This window comes from Stegostoma tigrinum, chromosome 26 (genome assembly GCF_030684315.1).
Source record: "Stegostoma tigrinum isolate sSteTig4 chromosome 26, sSteTig4.hap1, whole genome shotgun sequence".
NCBI lineage: Eukaryota > Metazoa > Chordata > Chondrichthyes > Orectolobiformes > Stegostomatidae > Stegostoma > Stegostoma tigrinum.
Genome location: NC_081379.1, coordinates 5,901,826 through 5,925,783, shown reverse-complemented (window position 1 = coordinate 5,925,783; position 23,958 = coordinate 5,901,826). Strand labels below are relative to the sequence as shown.

At 41.5% G+C, this 23,958-nt stretch overlaps 1 protein-coding gene across 7 annotated transcripts in view; it reads left to right on the top strand.

Moving 5' to 3' along the window:
- tango2 (transport and golgi organization 2 homolog (Drosophila)) overlaps positions 1-23,958 on the top strand; it is a 151,135-nt gene that overhangs the window by 113,036 nt on the left and 14,141 nt on the right. For all 7 annotated transcript variants that reach the window (XM_048556324.2, XM_059654917.1, XM_059654912.1 and 4 more), the window contains one exon: positions 19,832-19,902. In XM_048556324.2, coding sequence (XP_048412281.1) covers positions 19,832-19,902 — 71 coding nt within the window. The remainder of the gene's footprint in view (positions 1-19,831; positions 19,903-23,958) is intronic.

Below are 23,958 nucleotides of genomic sequence, written 5' to 3'. Positions count from 1 at the left end.
AGGTGGTGGTGTTCACATGTATCTGCTGCCTTCTCCTGCAAGATGGAATTATGGGTTTAGAATGTGCTGTCTAAGGATCTTTGGTGAATTTCTACAGTGCATCTTGTAGATAGTGCACACTGCTGCTACTGAGTGCTGGTGGTGGAGGGAGTGGATGCTTGTGGATGTGGTGCCAGTCAAACGGCTGCTTTGTCCTGGATGGTGTCAAGTTTGACAAGTCAAATATCATTGGAGCTGCACCCACCAGGCAAATGGGAAGTATCCCATCATATTCCTGACTTGTGCCTTGTAGATTGTGGACAGGCTTTGGGGAGTCAGGAAATTAGTTACTCGCCACAGTATTCCTAGCTTCTGTGACTGTGTGGTGAGTTCAGTGAGTTTCTGGCCAATGGTAACCCCAAGGATGTTGATAGTGAGGGATTCAATGATGATAGCACTGTTGAATATCAAGGGGTAGCAGTTAGATTGTCTCTTATTTGAGATGGCTATTGCCTAGTTTTATGTGGCAAGCATGTTACTTGCCACTTGCCAGCCCAATCTGGATATTGTCCAGATCTTGTTGCATTTGAATGTTAACTGCTACAGGACCTGAGGACTCCCAAATGATGAACATTGCGCTATAATCAGCAAACGTCCCCACTTCTGACTTTATGATGGAGGGAAGGTCATTGATGAAGTAGCTGAAGCTGGTTGGGCCTAGACGACCCTGACAAACTCCTGCATTGATGTCCTGCAGCTGAGATGACTGACCTTCAACACCCACAACCATTTTCCTGTGTGCCAGGTATGATGGAAACACCTAATTCCTGTTTTGCCAGGGCTTCTTGATGCCACACTTGGTTGAATGCAACCTTGATGTCAAGGGCTGTCACTCTCACCCCACCTCTGGAATTCAGCTCTTTTGTCCATGTTTACAGTGGAGCTAGGAATCTCTGGAGGAGGCTGAGATGGATTGTCCAGTCATAATTTATGGCTGAGAATTATCGCTGAAAATGCTTCAGTCTTATCTTTTGCACTGATCTGCTGGGCTGTTCCATCATTGAGGATGGGGATATTTGTGGAGCCTCCTCCTACAGTGAGGTTATTGTCCACTGCCATTCGCAGGACTGCAAAGTTCAGATCTCATCCGTTGATTGTGGGATCACTTAGCTGTGTCTATCACTTGCTGCTTATGTTGTTTAGCGTGCTAGTAGTCCTGTTTAGTAGCTTCACCAGGGGACACCTCAATTTTAGGTATGCCTGGAATTGCTCCTGGCATGCCTTCCTGCACTCTCTTTGAAACAGGTTTGATCCCCTGGCTTGATGGTAACAGTTGAGAGGGGGATATACTGGGCCATAAGATTGCAGATTGTGCTGAAGTACAATTCTGCTGCTGTTGATGGTCTACAGGATACTCAGTCTTAAGTTGCCAGATTTGTTCAAAGCTTATTCCATTTAGATGGTGATATTGCCATATAACATATCGAAGAGTATTTTCAATGTAAAGGCAGAAATTCATCTTGCAAGTACTGTGATACAGTCACTCTTACCAGCCCTATCATAGACTGATGCATCTTGCAGCCAGTAGATTGGTAAGAATTAGTAATCTGTTTAATCAATCTTCAGTTGCAAAGTCAATGCTTAGTATTTAATTTTTTTCTGTATCTTTGTGTTGATATTTTAATTATTTGATTGTTTAGACCAGATTTGAACCCATTGGTGAGAGTAATTCTCAACATTGGTTAGGGAGATTCAGTAGCATTGTGGTAAATGTCACTGGAGTAAATAATCCAAAAGCCCAGGCTAATGCTCTGGATTTAGTTCCTATCACAGCTGCAAATAATAACATTTGGAATTGGAAGCTACTGTCACTCATGATGGCCATGAAACTATCATCAATTGTAGTAAAAGCCATCTGGTTCACCTATGTCGTTTAATGAAGGAAATCTGCCATCCTTACCTGATCTAGCCTACATGTGACTCTGCACCCACAGTAACGTGGTTTACTCTTATTGGTCACCTGAAATGGTTCAATTCAAAGGTTGCTTGGGATGGCCAAAAAAATGCTGGCCTTACCAGCAATACCCACATCCCATGAAAAGTTAATTCTATTTTAATTCTATTTACTTTGAACTTAAAACCTGTGCAATGGGGTAATTGTGAATACAATGTGTGAGGAGACAAATGACACTTAGCACTGTTGTACAAAGGCTTCATGTGATTGTTCAAAATTCTTCTAACTTGATTACTGATATAAAATATGTGGGACTGAGTCTTAACTTTTTTTTGGTAGTGATACTGTCATCCAGTTTCATGGAGGGTTCCTCTCCTAAGGCTTAGCAAGTCTTCTCATTGAATCTTGCGTAACTTACTTAGTTAACTTCCTACTCTGCCCCTCTCTTCCAACTTTAGCCCCAAAGAGTGAGTGGTAAACACAGAGGGCAGTTCAGCAGGTCTGCCACCGTCTGTGAAGAGAAATCAGCATTAATGTTTCAGATCCGAGGTCCATTCTGAGGAAGTGTCGTGAAATGTTAACTCTGATTTTCTCTTCACAGATGCTGCCAGACCTGTTGAGGTTTTCTAGCAACTTCTGTTCTTGTTTCTGATTTACACCATCTATAGTCTTTTCAGTTTTTATTTAGGAAAGATTCATAGTTTGGGAGAGTGAAGTGGCTGAGACATTTACTGGACACAATGCAGACAATAGTGAGAGTTGAAATCCATGATCCTTGGTGAGATATGTGTGCAGTGACCATGTTAGGAGTAGCGAGTGGCAGTCCTATGACTGTGAAGTAGGAGAGAGAAGATTCCCTTGTGGAGCATAGAAGATCGTTGACCTTTTCCCTGCACTGTTCCATCTGCTGTGCACTCCTGTCTACCTCTGACACATTACAGACCCAATCTACTGTGTCAGTGCAAGCCAAGAGCACCTTAGGAGCACGAAATCTGATGTTTCGGGCCTAGATTCTACATCAGAAATGGAGGAGGGGAAGAGGGTTCTGAAATAAATAGGGAGAGAGGGGGAGGTGGATCGAAGATGGATAGAGGAGAAGATAGGTGGAGAGGAGACAGACAAGTTGAAGATGCGGGGATGGAGCCAGTAAGCCGAGAGAAACGTCAGCTTTCCTGCTCCTAAGATGCTGCTTGGCCTGCTGTGTTCATTCAGCTCTACACCTTGTTATCTCGGATTCTCCAGCATCTGCAGTTCCTCGTATCTCTGATGTCAGTGCAGGCTGGCTGTGTCTGGTGGTATGGATTTCTGTGTTTGTCAATCAGATTAAAATACTGTACTTCTCTCCACCTCCTCGCCCATCAACAACTTCAGGCCTTTGTCCACAAAGGGGAACTTAACTTCCTTTTTTGAGCCATTTCCTCAATGGAGCACCATAGTGTGAGGAGCATTCCCTGGCTTGTAGCATCTGAAGTGATAGGAAGCTGAACTTCAAGTACAGGACCATCAGCCTAAATGCCAGAATATCTCAGCAGGGGCAAGCACCTCCACTTCACCACACAGTTGGACTAGAAGGATGTTGAAGAGCTGAATTGTTCTCTTAATAAGATGAAGAATGGAAAATTCAGTGAGAAAAGTCACAGCGTCATTGGCAGACTGGGTGCCAATCTCACTCATCACATTCTAAATGGGAAAATTCAGTCCACAAAATCTGGTTTACTTAAGAGTTAAGGTTTGAGAACCACATTATTTTGTGCCATTAACTGCAATGTGAATTGTCAAGTCGATAAATACAGTGGGACAGTGTATTGCTTATGCTTTAGTGAAGGAATGTGTACAGAGTTTTGAAGTTATTGAGGCTAGAATTTCAGGATAGGCTGGAAGATGGGAGACAGGAGACACAGTACCCACATTTTCTCATCACCATGATATTTTCCCTGTGGCAGAAATGTTGGCACACTGGCTACCCAACAAGAGACTAATTTAACTAATTAAATGCAAGTTATGGGCACTTTACATCTTCGGGTGCATTTTGCCAGGGCAAGATGGGCTCACTACCACGTGAGAAATTGTTGACTCAAACCCAGGAGCCACTCTCTACTGCTTTTAGGGTGGCCCTATATAGTCACATAGTCCACAGCACCCCTTAAATCATTCTATTTATCTGACATCTTCAAAAACCTCTTGAAAAATTTTCATGTCTTTGATTGTCTGATCAGTGAAATTTACAGCATGGAAGAAGACTTCTAACTATGCTTGTAGCTCTTGAAATAAAGCCGTGTGTTCTAGTTCGCTTGCGTTATACCTTGCTTCCCCATACATTTTTGCGTTCTGCCTTTTTAAATACTCTTTTAAATACATTCTGTTGCTATAATGTCTAACTGAATCACCATATACGGTGAAATATATCAAGTTCTAATTACCGTAAAGTCAATCCTCTCATATATCAGGAAATAAGTTGTTTAAATACCAAGCAATTTTATTAAACTATTATGAATTGCCTTTCCTTTCAAACACTATCTAATTGACTCTTGGTTTCTAAACTTCATTAATGTCTTACTTAATCTATTAACAGTCAAATGAGGCTATATTTGGTCCACTGATTCATCTATGGTTATAAAAACAGATGTAGACTGTGGTGCTCAAAGATCCATAATTCTATTACAACCCTCTGCCTGTTTTATTTTCTTCGTAACATTCCCATAAAGGAAGGAAATAGTGTTCCACACTTTTATTTTGTTCAAAATTTGGTTTTAGTCATAAGAGTGAGCTCTTATTAGCTATTGGCTTCCTTGGTTAATGTTGGTAAAATTGTCTCCTTTATTGTGTCACATTTAGAATTTCATGGACCCATATTCCATAGACACATAATTATATTGCCTGAACACAATAGTAGATTTTGCAGTGTAAACATAGGAAGCCACGATGTATATCTCCCACTCATATCACAGGAACTGCTAAAGCACTAAGTATGAAAGCATATTTAATTGTAAAAGGAGATCTGATGATAGCATCAAGACTCAGCACAAATTAGATCTTTAATGCTATTGTGGTTCTAGACAATCGGCCATTTACATGAAGATCCATTCAATGTCCTCTGTTATAACCAGGTGAGGATGGGTTCAGTCACTCCCCTCTTGTCCCTCCCTGTTTGACCAACAACAGATTATGTTTTTTTTAAAAGCATATACTTGTCAATTCAGAGAGGGCTTAATGTTTTGTTGTGATGATTAAAGATATAGATTTGTCTACGTTTTAAAAAGAAAAGAAGGTTGTTTTATTGTTCTTAACTCAGTCAAAATAAACATTTTAAAAAATCTCTTTCACACACAATGTCAAAGTTCATGCGTACATGAATACCCAATCAAAATATTGAACATAACATAAAAAACATCAAAGAATGACAAAATAAAATTAGGGAAAAAAGGGCATAAGAGAAAGCCAGGTAGAAATGAAAGTACAGTAAGAGTTTTGATAGATACTTCACAAAACAGTTAACAAAGTGAGAAGGTCCTGTAGAATGAGTGTCTGGGAATCGGTGGAAAAATAAGGATGGCGGATGAATTGAACAGGTATTTTGCATCAGTCTTCATTACAGATGATCCAAGTAATTTCATAGAAAAATGGAAATTAAAGGAAGGGAGGAAATAAATAAAATTGCAATTGACAGAGAAGTGGTACTGCGTACATTTTTTTTTAGAACTTCAGTCTAACAAAATCTCCAGGTCAAACTCATAGAATCCATACAGTAGGCAAGCAGGCAATTCAGCCCATACAGTCCATACTGTCTCTTTGACCCCTCACCCGTCACCTATCTCTGCATTTCCCATGGCTAAACCACGCTGGATATCCCTGGACACTACGGGTAATTTGGCTTGGCCAATCCACCTAACCTACACATCTTTGGACTGTGGGAGGAAACCAGAGCACCAGGAGAAAGTCTACACTGCACACAGACAATCAACCAAGGTTGGAATTGAACCCAGGTACCTGACACTGTGAGGCAGTAGTGCTAACCACTGAGCCACCATGCCACCATTATGATAGACTTAATCATAGAATCTGAAAAGAAGTAACTGGTAAGATACCCTTATCCGCCTAGCCGAACTTATCCTCACCCTCAACAACAACTCTTTCAATTCCTCCCACTTCCTACAGACAAAGGGGGTGGCCATTGGTACCCACATGGGCCCAAGCTATGCCTGCCTCTTTGTAGGGTACGTGGAACAATCCCACTTCTGTACCCACACTGCCCCTAAACCTCATCTCTTCCTCTGTTACATTGATGACGGTATTGGCACCGCCTCGTGCTCGCACGAGGAGCTTGAACAGTTCATCCACTTTACCAACACCTTCCACCCCAACCTTAAGTTCATCTGGACTATCTCTAACCTCTTTCACCTTCCTGGACTTCTCTGTCTCCATCTCAGGCAACCACCTAGAAACCAATATCCATTTCAAGCCCACCAACTCCCACATCTATCTAGAATACACCTCCTCCCACCCACCTTCCTGCAAAAATGCCATCCACTATTCCCAATTCCTTCGCCTCCGCAGCATCTGCTCCCAGGATGAGGCATTCCATTCCCATGCATCTCAGATGTCCGCATTTTTCAAGGATCGCAACTCCACCCCCCCCGCCCCACAGTGGTCGAGAACACCCTCGACATGTTTCCTGCATTTCCCACAACTCATCCCTCACACCCCGTCCCTGCAATAACAACCAAAACAGAATCCCCCTTGTCCTCATGTACACACCACCAACCTCCGAATCCAACGCATCATCCTTTGATACTCCCACCATCTGCAATCTGACCCCACTACCAAAGACATGTTTTCCTCCCCATCCTTATCTGCTTTCTGGTGGGACCACTCTCTCCATGACTCCCTTGTCCGCTCCACTCTCCCCTCCAGCCCCACCACATCTGGCACTTTTCCCTGCAAGTGCTACACCTCCCCCCCCACACCTCCTCCCTCACCCTCATCCCAGGCCCGAAGAAGACTTTCCACATCAAGCAGATGTTCACCTGCACATCTGCCATTGTGGTATACTGCATCCGCTGTACCCATTGTGGCTTTCTCTACATCGGGGAAACCAAGCGGAGGCTTGGGGACCACTTTGCAGAACACCTACGCTCGGTTCACAATAATCAATTGCACCTCCCAGTCGCGAACCATTTCAACTCCCCCTCCCATTCCTCAGACGACATGTCCATCCTGGGCCTCTTACAGTGCCACAATGATGCCACCCCAAGGTTGCAGGAACAACAACTCATATTCCGCTTGGGAACCCTGCAGCCCAATGGTATCAATGTGGATTTCACAAGCTTCAAAATCTCCCCTCCCACGACCGCATCCCAAAACCAGCCCAGCGCGTCCCCATCTCCCTAACCTGTTCTTCCTCTCACTTATCCCCTCCTCACACCTCAACCTCGACCCCATTTACTACCTACTAACCTGATCCCACCCCCTTGACCTGTCCTCCTCCCTGGACTGACCTATCTCCTCCCCACCTCCACTCACCTTTACTGGCTCCATCCCCGACTCTTTAACTTGCCTGTTTCCTCTCCACCTATCTTTTTCTCTATCCATCTTCTTCCCGCCTCCCCCTCTCTCCCTATTTATTTCAGAACTCTCTTCCACTCCCCCATTTCTGATGAAGGATCTAGGCCCAAAATGTCAGTTTTTATGCTCCTAAGATGCTGCTTGGCCTGCTATGTTCATTCAGCTCTACACCTTGTTATCTCAGAATCTCCAGCATCTGCAGTTCCTATTGTCTCTGAAGATAATTACTGTGTTAGCTTTAATTGTCCAAAATTCCCTAAAGGTTCCATTAATAAAAGTCATGACACACATTTAGATACTCAACCTGAAGTCAAACCATTGGACATAATCACTCGAATTTGGTTACAAAAGGAATACACGCAGATATATTGCCATTGTCTAAGCCAGGAAACTGGAATCCACCAGTTATGACCATAACTGGATCACTGGTTAATTGGGAAAAGGTCCTGTGACAAACAAATTAGTGCTGTGTTTTTAGACAACTATTTCTTCAGAGAACGGGGCCAGCAAGTGAGTTGCTTAAGATGCTAAGTGGGCTCCCTCTTTCTACCCAGATATCTTGCAAGTTTCAAATGCAGTCTGCTGATCTAGATTTTCCATAGGCCACAGACTGAGATTTTAAAGAACTCAACCCAGTAGCTGCTTTCTCTAGAAGAACAGACAAATCATCCGTGTATATCTTTAAACTGCCCTAAACCTGAAAACAAGTGGATCATCAAGTTCAGCCTGAGGCCAGTCAAGTCAGCAGCCTTAAGAGCCATACAGCCCTTTAGTCTTCAATGGATTCTCATCTGCCCTCTTTTTCATACAGATATACAAATTAGAAGCAGTACGCCACTTTGTCCCTAGACCGTGCTGTGTGATTCAATAAGATCATGGTTGATCTGATTACTCCATATTTCTATTTATCACTGATAATCTTTCATCCTCTTGCACATTAAGAATCAATCTAATTTGCCTTCAAAATACTCAAGCATTCAAGGATATTGAAGGGACTGAGAGTGGAAGTTGCAGAGGCACTGACCATAGTCTTTCAGTCTTCCTTGGGCACACACTGGAGGTATGCAAAGTTCTGAGGGGCACAGACAGGCTAGATTGGGAAAATGCCTCCCCTTAGTAGAGGGATCAGTAACCGGGAGACACAGTTTTAAGGTAAAGAGCAAGAGGTTTAGAGGCGATTTGGGGAATTTTTGTTTCAATCACAGGTTGTGAGTATTTGGAATTCACTGCCTGAAAGGGTGGTAGAGACAGGAACCCTCAAGACATTGAAGAACTGTTTCAATGAGCAATTGAAATGGGAAAGCATTACAAGGCTATAGACAAGTGCAGGAAAATGGGATTAGAATAGATGGATGAGAAGCTTTCCTGCTCCTAAGATGCTGCTTGGCCTGCTGTGTTCGTCCAGCCCCACACTTTGTTATTTAGAATCTATGGATGTTTGTTGACTGTCTTGACATGATGGAACGAAGCACTTCCTATGCTGTAAAAGATACATGACTCAATGACATGGGAAATGGTACAAGTGGACAAGAGAGTTACAAATTTGACACCCTTGTTCAAAGTTGGTTACAAGGATAAGACCAGCAATTTCAGTGATGGTGGAACTTTTTGAAACAATTATTCAAAATAAAAATGTAAAAACAGTACATGAATTAAGAGGCAGCATGGATTTCCTAAAGGAAAATTATGTTTAACTAATTTACTGAAGTTTTTTTAATAATGTAACAGAGAACAGAACTCACTTTCTATAGCATTTTCAGTTCTTACTTAGTTAATACTTTTCTTTAAAAAATGTCAAAACTGTTACTTTTTTATTTTCAGCTTTTTTTCATTCTCTAATTTTTCTGTCCTTACTACCATATTGGTTTGTTCTTTCCAATTCCTAAGAGATCCCCATTGTTATACATCCGAGGTTGACCCCACCTCTGAGAACTAAAACCAAAACCCCAAAGAGGAACACCTTGCCCTGTAATCTGTAAAAGGAGTGTAAAATGTGGTGTAACCTTCTTTTCAATAACTTGAAATAATTAAATGAAATAAATCCCTGACACTCATTTTACAATCAACAAGTAACAATTTATTTATCTGACTCTAACAATGAACAAATTAACTAAATTTTTAACAAACCGAATAAACCCCTTTTAACTATTGACCATTCCCAAATAAAACAAGATGGTAATGGTATGCTGTTCCAATAAATATGAGTACCACTTTTTTTTAAAAGTAGAATTTAGCCTCTTTAAATTATAGCCAGGTTACGTATCTTCTGAAATGCTCTGTGCCTTCTTCATCGATTCTTCTCTTAGGAAGGCATTCTCTGTTGGTTCTTCTCTCAGGAACGTTAACTAGTTGTGCCATGGGTACCCTTGGTATTTTGATGGTGCTTTCTCGATGACTTAGAGGAGACTGTGAGAGCCAGTAATTCTCTCTTGAAAGCTAAGGGCCCTTAACTCTGAAGCATAGCAGTTAGCTCAGTTGTCTTTGTCCAACAGTCACTGATTTTATGCCCTTGATGACATATCAATTTCTTACAATAGGATTGGTCCTATGTTGTCAAAACCATCAGATTTAAATTTATGATCAGAGATAATGGGAACTGCAGATGCTGGAGAATCCATGATTAGAAAGTGTGGGGCTGGATGAACACAGCAGGCCAAGCAGCATTGTTTTTTGGTATCAAATTGATTGGCTAAATTTAAAACCTTGTTACCTTGGTAAACTGCTGCTTGACCTGCTAACTGTATGGCCTTGCAGTACAAAGTTTCAATTTGTGTTCTCTCTGTGTACTTGCAAAGTTTAAAGCTGTTGCTTGCAGACATCCATTTTACATCTTTAACCACAGAGAAAGCACATCATCTTTTAAAGGGACCTCATAATGCTCTCCCCCTCCCTTTGCATTTTACCAGCACCAAATTCTAACTTCCTGCCTCCCAATCCACAAGTACTCTACCCAACTTCACAACACTATTATTTCGGAAAACTAGCTCCTGTTTTTATGTCAGACCACTACTGAATTAACTAATGAAAATAATTAACAACTTAACTGTAATATTAACAATGCCTACAAGGAGCAATGTGACAAATACAAAAATAGGGGATGGTAGGAAGAGAGAGAAGGGATTAATTTAAAATGAAGTTGGGTTGGGGAGAAGAAAAACCAGCTCTCTCAGGTACACCAACTGTTCTGCTATTCCTTCAGCATGTCCTTATAGGGACAATCTATTACAATATTGTTACATCCTGTTTCCACCATCTAACCCCCTTTCCACCTTGCAGCATTCCAAATCCTCTCCCTATAGACTCCTATTTCCCCTTGAATGCTCACCATTTTCCGCCACAACCCTTGCAGTCTCCTATTTCCCTGCCAACCCAGAACACTTGTGGCCTCCCTACCTCCCCTCAGCCTCCCTGTCTACCCCAGCCCCTTGCAATTTAAAATCTTCTATCATATATCTTAAAGACTTCCTATCTCCCTCAGCAGTAACCCATCTCCCCCACCATCCATGCAGCTCCCCTGTAATAATGAACCCAGTTGATGATAATCCTGGACCAATTAATACCCAGAATTAAAACTGTCTTGATAGATTAAAAGTTTATTTTTGCACTTGGCTGTCATGGGAGTTAGCAGCTAAACATACTCCTCCCAAGGCTGTAATTGTTCCTTTGACACAAGAACAGAAATTCATTGCACAAAGAAGTAAAAAAAAAAGCAAAGCTCTATGTGTATGTGTAAGAGAGAGAGAGAGAGTATGTCTTAGTTAATTTAGAAAAAGATCTTAACTTAAACAGTACAAATACATTTGTCCCCAGCAATATCCTTTTCAAATATTCAATTCTACAGAAATATCAATCCTAACAGAACTCTTTAATTTCTCATTTAACTGACTCTTTTCAGCTTTTCTTTTTGGACTACTGAAACAGTTTTAAGACATATTTCCAGTTTGCATGATCTGAATTCCTTTTCACATCTCACAACCTGGAGAGTTTACAAACCTATAATCCCAATGCTGGCATGAAAACTGCTCTTTTGAACTAAAATCTGATTCTTCTGAACAGAACTCTAACTACCACTGTAACCTGCTCATTTGTCTCCGTTTGCCATAAACTCAATTAACCCTATGGGTGTGGAACTGGATGAACACAGCAGGCCAAACAGCATCTTTGGAGCAGGAAAGCTGACGTTTCGGGCCTCAACCCTTCATCAAAAATGGAGGAGAGGAAGAGGGTTCTGAAATGAAGAGGGAGAGAGGGGGAGGTGGATCGAAGATGGATAGAGGAGAAGATAGGTGGAGAGAAGACAGACAAGTTAAAGAGGCAGGGATGGAGTCAGTAAAGGTGAGTGTAGGTGGGGAGGTAGGGGGGAGATAGGTCAGTCCAAGGAGGATGGACAGGTCAGGGTGGCGGGATCAGGTTAGTAGGTAGCAAATAGGGATGCGGCTTGAGGTGGGAGGAGGGGATAGGTGAGAGGAAGAACAGGCTTGGGAGGCAGGGACGAGCTGGGCTGGTTGTTGGATGCGGTGGCGGGAGGAGGGAAGATTTTGAAGCTTGTGAAGTCCACATTGATACCATTAGGCTGCAGGGTTCCCAAGCGGAATATGAGTTGCTGAACCTGCAACCTTCGGGTGGCATCGTTGTGGCACTGCAGGAGGCCCAGGATGGACATGTCGTCTGAGGAATGGGAGGGGGAGTTGAAATGATTCACAACTGGGAGGTGCAGCTGCTTATTGCGAATGGAGCATTTCAACTGCCCCTCCTTCTTGAAAACATTCAATATTGTGGCCTCATCTACTTTCTTTGGCGGTCACAATGCTCTGGGTGAAGAAATTTCTTCTTGTCTCAGTCCTAAATAGCCTAACCCATATCCTTAGACCTTGACCACTGGCTCCAGACTCAATTGTCATCAGGAACATCCTTCTTGTATTTACCCTAATCTTTTTAGAATTGAATAGACTTCTATGAGATCCTCGTTATTCTTCTAAATTCTGATGACAATGGTACTAACCAATCCAGTCTCACTTCGTATGTCAGTCGTGCCATCCCAGGAATCAGCCTGGTAAACCTTAGTTGCATTCCCTCCAAAGCCAGAACATCCGTCCTCAGGTAAAGAGACCAAAACCATGCTCCAAGTTTGGTCTGAACAAACCCCTGTACAATTGCAGCAAGACATCCTGTTCCTGGGCTCAAATTCTCTCGCTATGAAGGCCAACCTCTTCACTGCCGGTTGCATTCTTTATGCTTCCTTTGAACAACTGTTGTATAAGGACAGAAAAATCTCACTGAATCTCCCCTTCCTCCAAAATATTGCCACTCACATAAAAATCCTTCTTCCTGTTTTGCAACCAAAATGGATTACCACATTTATCTACAATAACTTCATCATTCCACACTTGTGTGGACAGGAGTTCTTTTTTAAAAGACATACCCTGAACATATCTACCTGTAACTCATCGAAATTCTTCCCCACCGAAATATTTGTGTCATCCAGCATACTAGCAGACTCCAGTAATGGTACACACATAACCTGCTGCTTGAAAGTCGGTCTTCGTCACTGCAACTTCCCATATATGTCAACATGGATGTTTTGTCATTGACATTGTATTTTCTTGATTACGCATTTTGAGGATGATGTTTATGTTTCTTGTGGTTTCTCTGTTCCAGTTTTAGAAACATTGTGAATAGAAAGTATGAGTAGAAATCACTTTGCCAGATTTTTGCACTCATTGACACATAATAACCATTTGTGAATGCGGCAAGAAAGTCCTGTCTGAAGCAAGCAGAAGGATTCATATCCTTTGCAACAAGTGCAGGAACAATGTTATGATGTCCATTGCTTCTGGCCACATGATTTTCTTGATATTATTCAGCCATCCTATACTGCTCTTAACATCAAACCTAAAATACAGAGGGCATAGAGAAAGTTCGAGGATTGTTGACTGAGTTTAATCTGCCAAGTGGAGGCCTCGATAAAAAATAACAAACAGCCACTCAATGCCCAAGTCCATTTGAGCGCTGGAATGTTTTTAATCCTGCTTGAATTGTTTTTATTGAAATGTTTCACCAGTTAAGTTGCCATTGATTCATAGTTCTTGCTGCTTCAGCAGTTACTAACAAAGATGATCAGTGGATTTCTAATTCACCAGAGTGTTGAACCATGTACACAAGGAAAGGCTAACAAGGATAGTCATGTGAGCGATAACAACACAAAAAGCTGCACTGATTGCAAGGATGGACAGAATGAGCTGACTTATTTTGGATTCTATTCATTTGGGAGTTCCTGGTCCTCTTGGTTCCTGTTCACTGTGCTTTATTCTCCAGCTGAGTGAACAAACTGACAGCCTCCTACTCGGCTTCTGTTGTGTCATTTGGTCACTTGGCTTTTTGCCAAAACAAACCAGTGGCAATCCAAGCCTTAGTGTATGCTTTATTTACTTCGTGTCCAAAACTTCCCTCATGTTTGGCACAACCCCCTGCCCTCACCCATCTCCCAACTGCATACAGGGTGATAATGTGCAAATTATATAGTCAAAAGATGAGAGGTGAGTAGCTGCTGGAACATTTTGCAGGCTATGAGACCTTGGAATGTGTTCATGAATTGTGGAACTTTTGTGAAATATGTCATTTTACTTTTGTTTCATAGCCATTACTAGAATTAATTTATAATGTTCAATGACACGATCAAGTTTGCTTGTGGCCAGGGTTTTAATCGATAAATTAGTCCCCGCAGGAGATTGACATGCAAAATTCATTGATATCAGATGTCTTTAATCTGTGATCAAAGTGTCAACTTAATGCAATTGCTGCTTGAATATCCTCATGGGTCAAGCTGACTCCATCAAAGATTTATTTAAAATGCAGTTACTGCTCACGCTCTGGGTATGGTGGCAGCCAGTTTTTCATTTCCATTGCACGCTTGTGATTCAGATAAGAATGGAAAGCGGCGCAGGTAGTGCTTGTGAATGGAATCACAGGCTCAGTCTGTGAATCAGTGTATCCTTCCCCCAAATCCTCATTGTTCTTTTCTGACTTGCTCTCAGTATTAACTCTGTCAGATTTGATGTTCGCCATGTTACCATCCAACTCTTTCATTGAACTCTTAATCTCTTTATACTGAACCCCAATCCGACAGCATAGTGGTGCATTTCCCCCTCACCGAATGCCAGGGTAGTGGCGACTGCCAGTGATTCCCCTACCATAGTATCACGTGCCCTCCATGTACCATCATTTCCTATCTATATACGTTAAGTATCCCTCTCCACCCTTGACAGTGGTTATCTCCTCTGCCTCCCAATGGACTGCTTCCAGTTGACTTCCCCACCAGAGCAGTGGCCCAAACTTGACTTTCAGTGAACAGATTCCCAGGACTTACCTGCCCTCCTGGCCAACTCGGAAGAGCCTGACTGCTGACTGATATCTAAGGGAATTGCTTTTGATTTTTAGTAGTGATGAATTCAAAGGGATATGTAGAGAAAACAATTTGCTTAATTTTTTAACTAATTTAGTGAAAGTTTACAGAAATAGTTTCCAATTGTGTAGGTGCTTTCAGGAACTTGCTCCAATAAGATTTTCTCAGATCTTTCTTTCACTATCATCAGTGTAGTGATTGTAACGAGGTTAGCCCGAATATGCGTTCTCTGATTAGACCAGATTAACAGCCCCAATCAGGGAGCCCTGGCTGACAGATATATACAGGAGTGTCACAGGTTCAGTTCACTCTGAGAGCTGGCTTGGGGGAAGCTGGATTAGTGTCAAGGGCTTTCCACAAGTAAATAAAGGGTGACTTCATGACAGGATATCGGCCTCTGTGGAACTAGTTCATTCAGAATGCTGGATTTCAAAGCAACGATTATGGATTTGATGCATGTTCATTTTCATGGTTGTATATTGTTAAAGCAGAGAAATCTGATAGTTTAATTTTGATTTGAAATGATTAGTTACTGCTCCATGACTCAGTTTGTATGTTTGTACAGTATGAAACCTCAGCCAGTGGCACCCCACCCCTGGCATTTGCTGATTCCAGCTGCCAAAACAGAAAAACTGCTGGAATTTTCTCTGAGATGACTTTATTTCAGTTAAAAATGGAACGAGCACTATAATGTGAAAATTTGCTTCAAAGTGCTTCATTTAGAACCATGTGTAAATTCTCTGTTTTGTCATAAGAATACAAAGAGAATCCTATTTTACTCACCACCACACCCCAAGATCAAGTTCACTCTTGTGAAAAGATGGCAATTAAGGGTGAGCCCTCAAAGTTCTGACTGAATACATACATTTCATTCAGATTTCATGTTTAATGGAAATCGCCCAGATGGGAAGCCTTTTACACTATAAATACCAAAGGACTCAACCTCTTGTTTTAAAGTTCACTTCTATGAAAAGGAAGGCCAAGTTGTACTTTTTGATTAAAAGTAGTTACCCACTTCTTATATGAACATACAGTCTTAACAGAATTTCCTTTGACGTTTTTTAAAGAAATATGCATCTATTTTATCATTGCTGTAGAAATCATCAAGTAGTGTAACTCTCTTCCTGCCAGACTGCTCTGACAACATTAATTAAGGGACATTTTATACAGAATTTCCCAATCTGTGGTGTGTTTTTTACAACAATTCCAGAGTGGGCTTTGCCTATTTTGCAGTTGTGAACCCTCATGGAGGTCCTGTGTATTGATGCAGAGCCTTAGTTGTATTTGCCAGAGACCCTCCTACTGGGTCTAAATGGTAATGAAATTAACTTTTTAGAAGTGTGAAAAAACCTTTCAACTGTAATTTTCTTCAATTAAAAACAGTAGAACTCAAGCCATAAGGAAATGTAAAAAATTCACAATTAACTTTTTGGTTCTCTTTTGCCCCTCCCTCCTTCCTGGACCTCTTAGAGAGGAGCCCATCATGTGGAAAAATGGAGGAAATGTGCCTTCTATACCCTCTTCCTCTAGGATATTCCAAGGTTTCTAGTACTTAGCTTATGAAGAGTAAAGACTGTCGGAACCTTTCCGGCAGTGCCGTGGACTGAAGAACACAATTGTTGTTGTTGCTGATTTTTCCAAAACACAGGCCACGTTGTGCTTTCAAATGTGCCGTGAGATGAGATGCTGCATCAGGGTGAGGCAGTACAAGGATCACCAAGAATATCCTGACAAACCATCTTCAGAATTTATTGAATAATTGGTTTCCAAGATTAGGAACAAGGGTACAATGTAAGAGGAGAGAAACTGAAATCAAAATATCCTGATTAGGAGGAGATAGAATTCCCACAAGCATCACTAAAATCACTATCATGTGGAACCCTCAGAGCTTGAATGCTTAAGTTTATATTTTGGGACAACGTAATTGTATGAATGCTCCAGATTGGCTGTTATGGATATTTCGAGTAGCGCTTTTCTTTTCTTCTTTAGTAACAACTCTAAACAGTCATACAACTCCTCTCCCCCCAAACAACTCTGAGCAACCCACCCTTAGATTTTTCAATGGCGGTAGTAACTGCAAAGAAAGAAAACATAAACTTGAGAAATACTGATCAGAAACAGACATTCCTGCTCAGAAAAAAAAACAAAGGCCTAATTCAGCTGAGGCCAGCATTGATTTTCAGCCAACAAATAACTTCCACATAACAGATTGTATCCAAGCAGCTGAAATAAATTTAGAGACGGGACCTCCTGGTACTGAATGCCAACTGCATGGGTTAGAATGATTGTTCTTCTATGACTTGGAGTTCAGTTCAAAAAGAACTGACAGAAAAGTTCATCATCCAAGAAACTATTTACATCAAACACTCCCTAGACTTGTCAGTGAAGTTCCTTCAAAATGCCAGTATTTGATTCGCTGCCCTTTAATCATTACAGAGAAGCACGTAGCTATTCAGAAAGAACTTTGTTTTGTTTTACTTTTTCCCAGTGCAGACCTTTGTGTTTTGACACCAACAGGCATACATTATAATGCCAGGCCCAAGTCATTACAGTAGGTCAGCTTTCTAAAGCAACAACTTGTAATTGCCATTACCACCGTAAAATGTCCGAAGGCATTCCAGAGGGAAATTATCAAACAAAATTTGCCACGAAGCCACATAAAGAGTCGTAACCAATCTGAAACTCATAGCTCACTCAAACAGGTAGCTTTTGAGGGTCATCTTAAAGGGATGGAATTTCAGAACTTAGGGCCTAGGTAGTTAGGAGCAATTAAAATCAGAAATGTGCAATTGACCAACATTTAAAGAACATAGATTACTCAGTGAATTATACTAAGCAATTTGCGCTTTCACAGGCATAACTGAAGCACTGTTATACAGCTACAATGTCACCTGAGCATGTCACGATTTTAGATGCGTAATTCCTTAAGTTTCAGTTAAGTTAAAGTAAGGAAATTCTATCTGTTTGTAATTCCCGAAGGGAAAACTGGTGAAAAATGAACAATATTCAGAAATGGATGCACTGGTCCTCCATAATGAAGTTTACAAGAAAAGTTGGACCAGACTGTGTTCATTCGCATGTTTTACTGTTTTTCCCTTCTGAGTTTTTTTTTCCATTCATGGGCATCACTGTTTGGGCCAACTCTTATTGGCCATGCCCAGTTGCCCTTAAGAAGGTGGTGACAAGCTGCCTTCTTGAACTGCTGAAGTCAATTTTCTGTCAGTAGATCCACAATACCCTTATGGATGGAATTCCAGAATCTGACCCAGTGACCCTGAAGGAACAGTGATAGATTTCCAATTCTGCATCGTGTGATAATTCAAACAAAAAAATTAAATATTATTCCATCTTTTGTGAAGAAACTGATAGATTCTTCATGCTACTTCCTTGGTGTACCAATCAGCAGACGTGTTTAAATGAGAAGGCAAGCACACAAGATTCAGTGTGGGCAGCACAAAGAAGAGGAAGGATATTTCTCATGGACCTTAACAATTGAATAATTGGTCTCCAAGAATGGGACTAAAGGGGAAGACTTCACAGAAGAAGAACAACCAGAGTAAAAATATTAGAACAGCAGAAGACAAAAAGACTACAAATTGATCCTGCAACTGAATAGGGAAAAAAGTAACCAAGTTAGCATTGATCTGTAAAAAGTGAGCCTGAGATATTGATAATGTAAAACAAAAAAATGGAAGCCTGGGAAATGTACTCTCTGTCAGTGGTATAGATTATAAGAATAAGGAGGTCATGTTGGAGCTGTACAGAACTTTGGTTCGGCCACAGCCTGAAACACCACCACCTGCAAGTTCCCCTTCTGACCCTGTCCCAAACTGACTTGGAAATATATTGTCCTTCCTTTGCTGTCACTAGGTCAAAATCCAGTATACATTTTTGGCCTCCTTAGTTGAGAAAATAAAGCAGTTTGGAGAAGTTTCTCTCACCTCTTTCGTAGGATGAAGGGTTTATCTTATAGATAAAGGTTGCATAGGTTAGGCCTGTATCCTCTGGAGTTTCGAAGCATAAGTAGCAGTCTGAATGAAAAATATAAGCTCCTGAGAGGACTTGATAGGGAGGATGCCAGGAGGTGCTCATCTTTTAGAGGAAATTGAAACTAGGAGGCAGAGTTTAAGAATAACAGGACGCCTTTCATGTCCAAGGTTAGAGGATTTTGTTTTCTCTCAGTGTCATTAGAGTGCACAGTTCTCATCCCCAGAAGATAATGGAGGCTGGGTCTTTAAATTTCTTCAAGGATGAGTTAGATATATTCTTGAGAGATGAGCAAGTCCAAGTTATGGAGGCCAGTCAGGAAAGTGGAACTGACACCACAACCAGATGAGTTATGATCTTTTTGACTAATGGAGCAGGCTCTTGCTCCAACAGTACTCTGTGCAACCCCTATTTTTTTTAAGTAGTTCTAATGACTAATATCTATGAATCTACATTTCTTCTTAGAGTTATGGGTTCCTACCTTTCTTATAGTCCAGCTTGAATATAAAAGACAAATTTTAATACGAATTCTAGTCATTATGAATGTTGCACTTTTCACCTACCTTTGTTGTGACTTGTAACGCTTTGCCATTCAATGTACCTGCCTGAGTAAATATCAAAAGAAGAGCTTCTCATGGGAAGTAAATTATTTTTACTGGCTTGGCAGTTAATGCTAGAAGCATGAAAAAATGCTGGTCAGCTGTGTCGGTATTTTCATTCCCAGGTCGTAGGTTCAGTGTCAGGGTATTTCCCAACTCCGTGGTAAAGTTCCCTGCAAGTTGAGCCAAGAAATCCCAGAATGAGTACAGAGGCTGTCAGGTGTGGAGGCGGGCTTGGCAGTAGGTCTGTCATGGTGCACTCGAAAAGGAGACACCCTTTTAAGTTGTGTATTGTTATCTTAAACCCTCAGCAGAGCAAGATCTTAGACTCATCATATTTTCTTACAGCGATATCAAAGGAGATACGATGTGTTACTATGGAAATAAAAGTGGCCAGGAGCCCAAAACACTGGAACCAGGTTTGAAATTTGAATTTGTTTCTAAAATTAACTTTCTTAAATGGTGGGCATGGGCAGGTACAAAATGCAGAAATTGATCCTTTCAGAATTATATTTCTCCTCTCTGAAATCTGCACAATTTCAAACCTTACAAAATTATTGGAATTTTCTGTCCAACTATATATATCTAATTAAAACATTAGTACTTGGCAGAAGCTGGCTGTCATTCTGACCCACACCATAGAGCTTCGTATACAAGTTATCAAAACAGCAGCACTTGCTTACACAGATTAAAACTGAAAGCCAGCTTTGGACAAGCTTACCAGTCACAGCTGATCTATTCAGGACTGTAATCCTGTTCTGGACTACCCTGTACCAAAAAGTTACCCTCTAAATTAACTCGTCATAGACCACAGGAATAGTGCCAGAAGACTGGAGGATAGCTAATGTGGTTCCCCTGTACAAGAAGGGGAATAGAGTCAACCCTGCTAATTAAAGACCAGTGAGCCTTACTTCCGTTGTCAATAAAGTGTTGGAAAAGGTTACAAGAGATAGGATTGATAATCATCTAGAAAAGAATAAACTGATTAGGGATAGTCAGCACGGTTTTGTGAAGGGTCGGTCGTGCCTCACAAACCTTATTGAGTTCTTTGAAAAGATGACCAAACAGGTAAATGAGAGTAAACCGGTTGATGTGGTGTATATGGATTTCAGCAAGGCGTTCGATAAGGTTCCCCACAGTAGACTATTGTACAAAATGCGGAGGAATGGAATTGTGGGAGATATAGCAGTTGGGATCAGAAATTGGCTTGCTGAAAGAAGACAAAGGGTGGTAGTTGATGAGAAATGTTCATCCTTGAGACCAGTTACTAGTGGTGTACCGCAAGGGTCGGTGTTGGGTCCACTGCTGTTTGTCATTTTTAGAAACGACCTGGATGAGGGCGTAGAAGGATGGGTTAGTAAATTTGCAGACGACACTAAGGGCAGTGGAGTTGTGGATAGTGACGAAGGATGTTGTAGGTTACAGAGAGACATAGATAAGCTGCAGAGCTGGGCTGAGAGATCGAAAATGGAGTTTAATGCGGACAAGTGTGAGGTGATGCACTTCGGTAGGAATAACCGGAATGCAAAGCACTGGGCTAATGGTAAGATTCTTGGTAGTGTAGATGAGCAGAGAGATCTCGGTGTCCATATACAGAGATCCTTGAAAGTTGCCACCCAGGTTGACAGGGCTGTTAAGAAGAAATACAGTGTTTTAGCTTTTATTAATAGAGGGATCGAGTTCCGGAACCAAGAGGTTATGGTGAAGCTGTACAAAACTCTGGTGCGGCCGCACTTGGAGCATTGTGTACAGTTCTGGTCACCACATTATAAGAAGGATGTGGAAGCTTTAGAAAGGGTGCAGAGGAGATTTACTAGGATGTTGCCTGTTGTGGAGGGAAGGTTTTATGAGGAAAGGCTGAGGGAGTTGAGGCAGTTTTCGTTAGAGAGAAGGTTGAGAAGTGACTTAATTGAGGCATATAAGATAATCAGAGGGTTAGATAGGTTGGATAGGGAGAGCCTTTTTCCCCAGGATGGTGATGGCGAGCTTGAGGGCAAGCTTTAAATTGAGGGGTGAAAGATATAGGACAGATGTCAGAGGTAGTTTCTTTACTCAGAGAGTAGTAAGCGAATGGAATGCTTTGCCTGCAATGGTAGTAGATTCGCCAATTTTGAGTACATTTAAGTCGTCATTGGACAAGCATATGGACGTACATGGAATAGTGTAGGTTAGATGGGCTTCAGATTGGTATGACAGGTTGGCACAACATCGAGGGCCGAAGGGCCTGTACTGTGCTATAATGTTCTCTGTTCTAAACAGTTCTGTGCCATGTGATTTTGAAACTGATGTTCCAGTAATGCCCTGATTCTGATCTGTAGTCTGTGGCAATGTTTCTAATATGTCTAGACTAATGATAGTTTTAATGTAATTAATCTCATCACTTGTTGAGCTGGAGTGGGTAAATGATCATCACAGTTCATGCCCCTGAAAGCATCATTGGAAAGTAGATTCATCAAGAAATTAGAAGAAAAGTGACTTGTTTATAATGTTCCTCAAGGTAAGTAGTCCCTTGGACACAGCCTATATTCAGTGCAGTAAGGGCTGAGATTTGTGTAAGGTACCAGACAACTGCAGTTACCCACAACATTTTAAACTACAGAAAACGTGATTATTTTAATACTTGTGTAGGTCTTGTATATTTCAGTACATTTTAGGAAGGCATTGTGCCATAATGACCAGAGATGGATGAATCAAGAGGCTAAATGCTTACTTGAAGGAGGGCTTGCATTTTTGTGAGACAAACCAGGTCAGGACTTGCAGTATTAATGGTAGGGCCCTGGGAGCGAGGGTTGTCAAACAAAGAGATCTAGGGTGCAAATACATAGTTCCTTGAAAGTGGTACCACAGGTAGATGGTGTAGTGAAGCAGGCAGTTGGTATGGTTGCCTTCATCAGTCAGAGCGTTGAGTACAGGAGTTGAGACGTCATGTAACATCTGTACAAGACGTTGGTAAGGCCACATTAAGAGAACTGCTTACAATTCTAATCACCCTGCTATAAGAAGGATGTCATTAAACAGAGAGAGCACAGAAAACATTTGCAGGGATTTTACCAAGATTGGGGGACTCAAGTTATAAGGTGAGGCAGAATAGGCTGGGACTTTTTTTCCCTTAAAAAGTAGGAGGCTGAGGAGTGATCTTATAGAGGTTTTTATAAAATCATGAGGGGCGTAGATATGGTAAATAGCCAAGGTTTTCTCCGCTTGGTAGGGGAGTCCAAAACTGGAGGGCTTCAGATTCAGGTGAGAGAGGAAAGATTTAAAAGGGTCCTGAGGGGCAACTTTTTCAACAGAGGGTGGTACATATGTGGAACTAGCCACAAAAGGAAGTGGTCGACGTTAGTACAAGTCTAACATTGAAAGATATTTGGACAGGTACATGGATAGGATAGATTTAGAGGGACATGAGCCAAACACAGGCAAATTGGACTAGTTCAGTTTAGGAAAACTGGTCAGCACTGACAAGTTGGGCTGAAAGGTCTGTTTCTGTACTAAATGATATGACTCTAACATTTCTGGTATTATATACACTTTTGGAAGGCAGCATAAAGATGGGGCATCAGGAATTCATTTGTCTCTGATAAGCTGCCCAGTAAGCTCCTTTTGGATCTTGTTAATGGGCCAGAGAGTGCCATATGATAATGTTTTAATTTGCAGTCTCCAAACCCAGGAACTCTGTTGGATATTAACACATAGCTGTGTCAGGTTCAATGCAGGGAACTGCAAAGATTTTTTAACTCAGGCAATTTTTTCCCCTGCAGGGATTTCCCAATGAGACACAATGCCGTTTGGCTTGTCCTTTCACCACTTATGTGAGCCTTAAGGCTTCTGACCCTCCAAAGTTTTGCTTCCTTTCTTGTGTAAGGCAGCAAGAGAACCCCATTTTTTTGATGCACCTGCTGCAACAGACATTTTGTGTTCTGTTCCAAAGCTCAACACTACTAGTTAGGCATCAAATTCACCTCCAGACTAATTGAGGGGGAAGATTAAGATTTAGATATTGCATCAGTGTAGCAATAAAGGCATAGAGCAGAACCTGGAACTAATCTGGCTGTCAGGATCTGATCCCTACATTGAAAATTAACTCACCAAAATCTTCTGTGCTAGTGCCATTTGCTGATAATGTAGAGGTGACCTATTCTTCTTGGTGACCAGGTAACTGTGAATCATAGAAGCATACAGTGCAGAAGAGAGCCTTGGGTATCGCATCTGTACCACCAAAAATATACAGCCACCTAATCCCACTTTCTCACACTAGACCAATAGTCTTGAATTTTTACTCTTCAAGTGCTCATCCAAGTACCTATTGAAAGATTGTGAGGTTTCCTGCCTCAAGCGCACCCCTAGACAGTGCAGTTCAGACACCCACCAAGCTCTGGGTGAAAAAGTATTTCGTAAATTCTCCTCTAAGCCTCCTGCCTTTCACTTTAAAATGATGCTTCTTCTTATTGACCCTTTGACTAAGGAGGGAACTGCTG